This window comes from Limulus polyphemus, unplaced genomic scaffold, assembly GCF_000517525.1.
Source record: "Limulus polyphemus unplaced genomic scaffold, Limulus_polyphemus-2.1.2 Scaffold283, whole genome shotgun sequence".
Classification (NCBI taxonomy): Eukaryota; Metazoa; Arthropoda; class Merostomata; order Xiphosura; family Limulidae; genus Limulus; species Limulus polyphemus.
This window is the reverse complement of record NW_013665893.1, coordinates 48,881-58,012: the sequence shown is the minus strand read 5'-3', so window position 1 is coordinate 58,012 and position 9,132 is coordinate 48,881. Positions and strand designations below refer to the sequence as shown.

The 9,132-nt window shown below is 35.6% G+C and overlaps 1 protein-coding gene across 2 annotated transcripts in view; it reads left to right on the top strand.

The window, feature by feature from the left end:
- Nucleotides 1-9,132, top strand: part of LOC106457034 (nuclear factor NF-kappa-B p105 subunit-like) — a 117,665-nt gene that overhangs the window by 73,882 nt on the left and 34,651 nt on the right. For both annotated transcript variants that reach the window (XR_002610058.1, XM_013916418.2), the window contains exon 9: nucleotides 2,331-2,477. Coding sequence is in view for 1 of the 2 variants with exons in the window: in XM_013916418.2 (XP_013771872.1) it covers nucleotides 2,331-2,477 (147 nt within the window). In the remaining variant the exon portion in view is untranslated. The remainder of the gene's footprint in view (nucleotides 1-2,330; nucleotides 2,478-9,132) is intronic.

The window sequence follows — 9,132 nt, the reverse complement described above, 5'->3', positions numbered from 1 at the left end:
TGGGGACGCGAACCCGCGACCCGCAGATTGCGAGTCAAGCGTCCTAACTACCTGGCCATACTGGGCCTAATTCTATAGTATCAATATAGTAATTTATTATTTTTTGGTTATTTCAAATGTGTGTGTGTATATATATATATATATATATATTATGTATATGTGTGTGTGTATGTATGTATATATATAACCAAAATAACATTATTTTGTTACATATCCTCCATGGGCAAGCAGCAAATGAGTACAAAGTTCATAACTAGAAGATATAATTGTTTGCTTTACTTCTTTATTTACTGTTATATGTTTTAAGAAAAATAAGTTTAAGAACTTATTTGAAAAGAGAAATAATGTATATACATATATAATGTATTATAACTGAAATGTGACTGTATTTTACAAAGTATTAGTCCACTAAAACACAGCCAAGACAGGTCAATTTGTAAAGGTTAGTTTTATATTATTAGGTACAGTAACATGAGTGCATGTGCGCCATATCATTGTAACTTCTGTGATGTTAGCCAGGCATGGCTGAAAGATCAACATAATAAAAATAAAAAATAAATATATAAGTGTATAATGTTATGACATTTAAGCTATTTAGAGTAAACATTTATGTTTTTGAGTTATAATTTGTAGTCATTCTAGAAAGAGAAAAGCATAATTTATATTTATTACCAAATATTTTTTGTGGTGGTTAAGAGATTGGTCAAATCTGCTGAACCCATACAGAGATTTAGTAGTGAAAATAAAAGATAAAGTATAAAGTTTTTCTTTTAAAAATTTGATAATTATCTGGACATGATAAAGATTTTGCATGTGAAATTTGAAAATGTTCTGATGCATAACAGGTTTTTTAATCTTAAAAACTGAAAATTACTTTGCATGTTGGATAGGCAATGTGCAAAAAGAAAAAAGGCATGAGAAAAACATTACTTAAAAAACTTTAAGTCTTAATAAAAAAAAATCTGTTATTTTGTGTATGAAAGCCTTGTAATGTTTACTGATAATCTGCCAAATTTCGTGAAGATATGCTTACTAATTAAAAAGTTATAGCAATAAAACTATAACAAGCAAAATGCCTGTGCTGAAAGAATTAATGAAGATTTGAAATTGACTTGTATCAAGTTTAATTTTTAACCTGTAGAACTATTGCTTTCATAACAGATATGCCGATGTTGTTGTTTTTAAACCAATTTTGAAAAATATTACTTTAGTTAAGAATTTAAAATTAAAATTTTAACAAGTTTAATTCATATAAGGAGCAGAACTGGTTACTTTTAAAACATTTTTCATTTTTTAATAATTAGATCTGTATTTTAATTTCAATTCAGGTTTGAATAAAAATTAAATAGTGAGCTATGAAGCTTGAATTGTGCTAGCTGTTGAACTTGTTTCATGAACAGTGTAATAAAATTATGGAAACTACATTACAAAGTAAGTAACAGTGTATCATCTTGAATTTTTACTTACAGTCATATTTAATGGAAAATCAACTTTAAAAAAAAATGCAAAAGATGAAGATTCAAAAAAAGTTAAACAGTTTATTACCAACATAATGGAAAATATCTTTGATATATTTTGTGCTTTAAAGGACTGGTGTAACTGTAGAAAAACTTACCCATTGTACCCTTACTCATGTACCAAGCTAACCTCACCAGCTGTACATGATATAAACACAGTGTTCATAAGTCACAATATTTGGTAATTTAATATTGTCTAATAAATTTAAGTATGCTTAACTTACTGTAATTTTTCTTCTAATTATGAAATAGTGAAGGCTTAACTTTTAATTATTTACGTGATTAATTATGACACTGCTGTGATTAAACCTGTCCTTTAAAGAGCTCTAAGACTATTTGTCTCAGGTGAACTTATTTAAAGTTGGAACTTAGCCTGTCTTCAATAGTGAATATTTTGATTGATCTTTTATAGTTGAAAGGTTTGACATTGGGCACTTCCATCAAAAGAATCGCAAATCTTTGCTGTGTTCTGCAGTGACACCCTCCCAGTCTGGAATGGGTTAAGGTCCATCATATTTTATAATTGTGTCCATTTTCCATTTTTATCACATGAATGCATAACAAGTTTTTGTTTTTCCATGCATTCAACATATTTGCATTAATGCTACTACTGTATATTAGGATGTCTTGATTTGAAAATGGTCTAAATTAAAGATTTAAAAACTAAAGTAATTAAAAATAAAAATACACCATTAAAAATATTGAATTATTTGTTAATGTACATTAATTTGTTAAATTGAAACAGTAATTTGCTAAATATGCTTATAAAGTATGGTATTCTTCATTCTCATATAACTGAGAATTCTTATTTAGATAGAGAAGAAGTAAAACGAAAGAGACAAAAGATAAGTGGCTTCCAAGAACTTCACGAGCCCCATGATTTAGGTTTGTTGTTACAGACAGGTGCTAGTAGCAGTGGATCTAGTTGGTCTGATACAAGTACATTGGGAAGTTTTGTTGGTAAGTTGACAGAAATTTATTTAACACTTGGTTATTTCCTTTTTGTAGTGTGCTGTTATTTCATGTTTGATGAACTGTTGATTCTCTGCAATTCATTAAATATGTCATAAAAACGTTGAAACTGACAAAGCTATATTTGTGATTTGCCTTTATATAGTTGTGGTTTAATAATTAAAGTAGTATCAAATGAATTTATATTAAAATTTTTGCCAAATCATTTCACATTTTATATATTTACAAGTATGAGTCCTTGGCCTATTTATGAATATTGTAGCTCTGGCACATTTTGTTAACAATATTATGTTGTACATGAAAATGCATAAAATGCAAATGTTCTTCTCAGTGATTTTTTATAATTTTTTGTAATTTCAGTTTCACTTTAAGCTTCTTATCTTGCTTCTGTGATTTTTTCAAGATCCCTGTTCCCCCTTTTCAAATTAACAATTTTTAATAATCTTGTATATCATGTGCCTTATTATTCCTGCTGTTCAAGTATCTTGAGATGGAGACAGAAGCGCAAACAGTGCTTAATGAATTTATTTCTTTACATCTGTACTACACATAATCTGTCACATCCAGAGTTAATCTAGAATAATCTGACAATACACATCAAATCCTTTTCAGCTACTAAATTGAGCTTTCTCTCACAGAGAAGCATGTATCAGTTTTTACTTCAGGCTGCAATGTCCTCAACTTCCAGTGTGAATGTGCAGCAAATAGTACTCAGTTTTATTAAGTGTTTTTTTATATTACTTACAATAAAACCACTTTCAAGTAAACAATACTGTGGTAAACACCTCATGATGTGTTACAGTCACACAGTTTTCTGAGGTAGAAATGCCATTCCATATTAATCTGCTTACTTATATAGTAGTTATACAACATGTGTATTTTTTAAACAATGTAGATGCATCATAAACTGAAGGAAGAATAATAAATTTCACAGGAAATGTTTTTATTGAGTACATGAGAAAATTTATACTTAATAGCTACTTTTAGAAGGTACAAAAAATTGTTTTCCAAAATTTATAGGAGACTAATGTGCAAAAACAACAACCAAAAGTTGGAAAAAGAAAGTAAAAAAACATTATTTTGATATTTCATTTCTTTCTTTACATATTTGGTCATGAAAGATTCGATGTATTCTTCCTTTTTTTTTAGTAACTGGTCAGTTGTTTAACTCTCTCAACACAGACTCGGTCAAAATGACTGAACATGTGACCACTTTGTACTAATTATAGCTTAGATACTACTAACTTTAAATATAGTTTGTGTATATTCACAAAATTTGGCAGACGTTCATTAAACATTAAAAGACTTTTTTTATATACAAAATATCAGATTTTTAGTGAAATATGTTTACAAAAGATTTGTCTGTGAATATATCAAGTCCTTTTTCTGACTAGTCCAAGTGTAAAATGATTTTCATGTTAAGATTAAATATAATTTTCTTCATCTCAAAAATCTCAAATTTCATTTTCATAATCTCTAAATCCTAAATACATTTCAAACATTTTCAAACTTTATATTTTGTATGTTATTATTTTTACACTACCTCTATACAAGGTTGGCCAATTTGACCAACCTTATAACCACCCCAAAACAATTGAAATAAATCTATATTAACCTATTTTTTCTTTCTAGAATGTCTTCAAATTGTAACACAAAACTACAGTTATCAATACTAAGTAGCTTTATAATCTTAACAGTAAACATCTATTTATACTTAAATTTTAGTGTTTTATTGCTCTTTGAACCATGTCTAACTACTAACACTACTTGCGCCATTTTAGTATAAGTTGCCAATCACTTGGGGAATGTGTGGGTTTCTTTATGCTATTGAATTACATTACGCATGAGCTGCTCTTGTGGGTGCCTCTTGAAAAATTATTATATTATTGTTTTTACCTAATCTAACCTTAACTAACATAAGTTTCCTATTTTTACGTTTTAGTTACTTTTAATAAGTTTTTGAATAATAAACAAAGAATACACATCAAAAACAAGAAATAAAGTACTTACCTGGGCCTTCTTTTTCTTTCCTGTTGACTGTTGATGAGACTTAAGCCTACTTTTTTATACTAATGGTAGTAGTGCACTAAATAATTTTTATTTAATTAAATAGTGTACCAGAGAACATCCAATAATAACATGCAAAGCAGACAATGTCCCATTACTATCGCAGATCTTCTGGCTTTCTAACTATAGGACAAGAGCCATTACAAATTCGTTCAAGCTAGTTGATGTGTTTCCCCTGGAAACTCCACTCTTGGTGGAGGCTGTCCATGACCTGATTCGGAATGAGTTGGAGTTCTTCATGCAGCCCGAGGGTTTTCCCTGGGGGTTCAGAGTTGGCTATTCATCATGAATCTGAATGTACTGGGGAGAATTTAGACACTAATTTCTGCTCCTTTTTATACTAGAGCTGCCTCTACTAAGGGCTCATCTGATTGGCCACCTTCTGCCTCTTTTCTGCAGTTAGTTACTCAAGTTTATGAAGCTTTGGGGATTCAACCCTTGTTATTGAGTCTACACTGCCTTGTTGTCAGCTAGATCTCGGGGGATTACTTAGTTCTTCCCCTGATATTGCCATGTATGCTGGGATGTTTGCAATGCAATTATGAGAGAATATTGATATACCATGCTCCCCCTCGTTTATCAGAACAACATACCCTGGCTTATCATGATCTGGCTATAGTATATATGGACACTCAACAGTTGGATTTGTTGTAGGATCTACGGGGTTACAGGTTAGAATTTATCCTTCTTACCAGATCTCCATTTTTGGGGATTCATTTACCTCTTATTACTGTATTGTGATACTCCTCTTTGTGATTTCTGGGAGGCGCCCCTATTTTGCCCTTACAAGTTTGCCAGAGTCCCTGAAACTTTCAAAGCCCGATTTTATATGACACATTTGTAGTTTTCTTTATTGTCATTGGCTGCTCATCTTTCTTCTACTCCAATGGGTAATTCTGGAGGATCGATCATTCTTGTCTCATGGCCCCCACCTTCAACACCTTGTTTTATTGGTTTACAGAATTGGTTCCGTTCCATATTCTAGAGGATCTTCGGAAGGATGGGATGGTGCCAGTGGCATCGGTGTCTACCTATTCAGAAGGTCGATCTATTCTCATCTTTTTCTGGTGACCAAGATCACTAGAGATTGGTGTCTTATCATCAATCTGTCTCTACTCAATCTCTTCCTACAGCCTCCTCGTTTCACCATGGTATCTTTTCTTCAACTTCAATGCCACTTCACATCCCCATAGCAGAGTCGATTTCTACATTTTTTGCATAAGGACCAGATGTAGCAGTTCCAAGCTCTCCCATTTGGACTTGCTTTAGCACTATATGTTTTCTGCCGAGTAGTACAGGTCTTTGAGCAGCATCTTCATTTTCTGGGTCTGTGCACACATCACTATTTGGAAGATTGACTTATTTTGGCACCAACCTGTCACGTTGCCACACTACATCCACAGATTTTCCTTTCCGAAGCCAGAAGGGCAGACTTCATATAAGGTGGGAAAATCCATTCTCTCACCAACTTCATACATGGTTCATCTTGGGGTGTTTTTCAATGCACTTTGTGTTTAGCTCAACCTTCTCCTTTCAGACTTCATGCTACGGAAGGGATTGTCTGGGATTTGCTTATGTCACCTTCTCCCACTGCATGGATGGCTCTGTCTGTTTTGGGAATTTGGGCTTCCCTAGAATCCCTCATTGGATCAGGCCCATATGAGATCCCTACAGTGGTCATTTCACATCCAATGACTCATGCATACTGATCCTTTGGATCACACAGTCTCTTTGCTCAAACAATTTGCAGATCTCAAGTGGTGGCTAGACAGGAACAACATGAACATCAGGGTCTGGATACCACGTCCTTGTGTGGAAATCCATCTCTTCATGGATGCTTATCTTCACAGATCGGGTACCTTTCTTCTGGGGTAGGCATTCCAGGGTATTTGGACTGACTACGAATCTACTCTGATATCAACATTCTAGAACTTCTTATAGTACATCTAACAATGATTCCAGGTCTTCCTCTCTTGCAGGACAAAATGGTCATGATTGAATCTGACTACTCCACAGTGGTTTCATATCTTTCTTGTCAGGGAAGTTCTCATCCTTGATGTCTTGGTTTTCGGGCTTTGGATCTTCTTTTTTGGCTTATTCCAATGACATCCATCTTTTGGCCTGTCATGTACCAGGGGTTATGATTTTGTTAGCAGATCACCTTTCTCGACCCCATAAGATTCTTCCACCAGCATGGATGGTTCAATCAGGTGGTCTTTCAATGGATTTGTTCTAAGTATGGCTCTCCAGTGATAGACACCTTTGCAACACATTGGAATGCTAGCCTACAGTTCTGGTCTCCAATTCCACATCCACAAACTCTGGTGATAGATGCTTTCAGTCAAAACTGGACAGGATTCCATTTGTATGCTTTTCCTCCTATTCATCTCTTACCCAGACTTTTGTGTATGATTCATTTCACCCCCATGTTGGGCTCTCTTGTCAGCTCCTTTTTGGCCTGCTCAGACATGGTTTCCTTTTCTTCAGTTGCTCCAGGAATGTTTACCACTACTTCTTCATTCATCCTTGTTGAGACAACCTCAGTCTGACAATCAACACCTGGATGTTTTTCCATGGGTTATAATTTTATCCCTTCAAACCTATAGCCTCCTGTTCTTTGTATCACCCTTCCCTCGAGTTATACTTCTATTGTTGTTAGCTTCTGGACGCAGCTATTCTGATTTATTTATCATCCCTGTTCAGCAGACTCTATTCTTCCACCTATTTTTTACTCTATCCAGACAGATCCTTCCTACTGAACACACTCTTTTTTCCTATTCTTCTCCCAGGCATTTCTCATCTTGACAGTCTATCATACCCAGATATTTTGTGTCCAGTCAGAGCACTTTAATGTTCTGTGACTTGTACAGAACTGTTCAGGGGCCCCATGCACTGGCTTCTTATTTAGTGGGATCCTGCTGTGTCCCTGGATTTATCACCCATTACATTAACCAGGGGGCTTCAGGAGTTGATTCCTATAGCCTATTCGGGGTTATTTGTTGTAGATCGAAATGTACTCCACATCACTTCTCACCAGATTTGGCATCTATCAATGTCATTGTCTGCTCGTCTGAACCATTCTCTGGGGGATATTTTGGGGGCTGGTATGTTGACTTCTCCCAACACTTTCCCATCTCATTATCTTCACAATCTGGCAGTTTCCTCTTCTGTGGATTTTTGCATCCTCTCCCCCTCTCATGGCTGTGTTGACTACCTCTGCTAGATTTTAACAAGGAAGTGTGTAACTTTCCTACCCGATTAACAGTTTTTCTTTTTCCTTCTAGGGTTCCTTATTGTTTCCTTTGGATCCAACTCAGTATCAAGTGTTGCCCAGTCAGGTGTGCTTGTGTTTTTTCAATTCTGCACTAGCAACTTTTATATCGGCTCTTGGTTGCATCAGGCTCTGTTGAGATGAGGTGTTCCATATGACCATCTAGATGCAATTCTGCATAGTAGTATTATTTCACAATACAAATCCAATGGACCACTACTCATTGACTATCATGAGTAAAGCTAAAGGGGATTTTGCAAATCCCTGTTTTAAAACTTAAGGAACATGGTTCACCTGTTGTACTGTCTCTAGAGACTTGTTCCTCAGGACTCCCCACTTCACACATTTCCCCCCTACTGCTATTAGTGGAGCTAGGGATTCCTTACTACACCCAATTCTCAGTCACTGGGGTGGTGGACAGAGGATTTTCCTTTGGAGTATTCAGTTTTCTCCACTCTTGTAGAAGAGGGCAAAGTTGGGGACCCTCCTACCTGGATCCCTGGTGTTCCCAGATGTTAGTTGGAGGAGGACCGACCTATGCAGGAGCCTACTCATAAAACTGGTCCAGATTTGATGCTTAGCTATCTGGTGGGGGTGTGCTTGGACCCTCTTATGAACACTATCAGGTCCGAATGCAATGTGGTCCTATCTTAGGCCCTTGGTGGAACAGTGTTCCTTGTCCTCTCCATAATTCCATGGGTAAGTGGAATTCTCCTTGCCCACTTGGTTAGGGAGTGAAATGACTGTTCGTATATCCAGACCCGGATGAGTTCTAGACCTTGGGTGGAGTATGCCATATATAATCCCATCAATCCAGGCCTGGGATGTTGCCTTTTGGACTTCATCAGGTTGATCAGAAGGAATGTTCACTTTGGTGTTGCTTTCTTTCTTCCATTAATCCAGTTGTTCCAAATGCATCATTCAGTGGCTGCTGGTGGGGATCCTATAACAGAGATATGTATATATTTGTGGTCCTACTGCACTTGCCACCAACAGGGAATATGAGTACCATGACCCTTTAAATCCAGCCCAGAGTTGTGGAACCTCGGCTGCATGGTTGGGCCATCATACTTACTTGTGTAATATTCCACCCTTTTAACTTTTCTGTAGTTCTGGGTGAAGAGCATACCTGTTCTGGATGGAGTGTGGTTTTCCCTACTTGGGTACCACTTCTCAGGATACACCTTTGTTCTATGCAGATGCTTTCTGTATGAAGTATGCCCTCACTGGCCCCTCCACCTTCTCAATGTGAGATTCTAGCTATAAGTGTCAGTGGAAGTATTTATGTTTTGGAAGTTATCATTT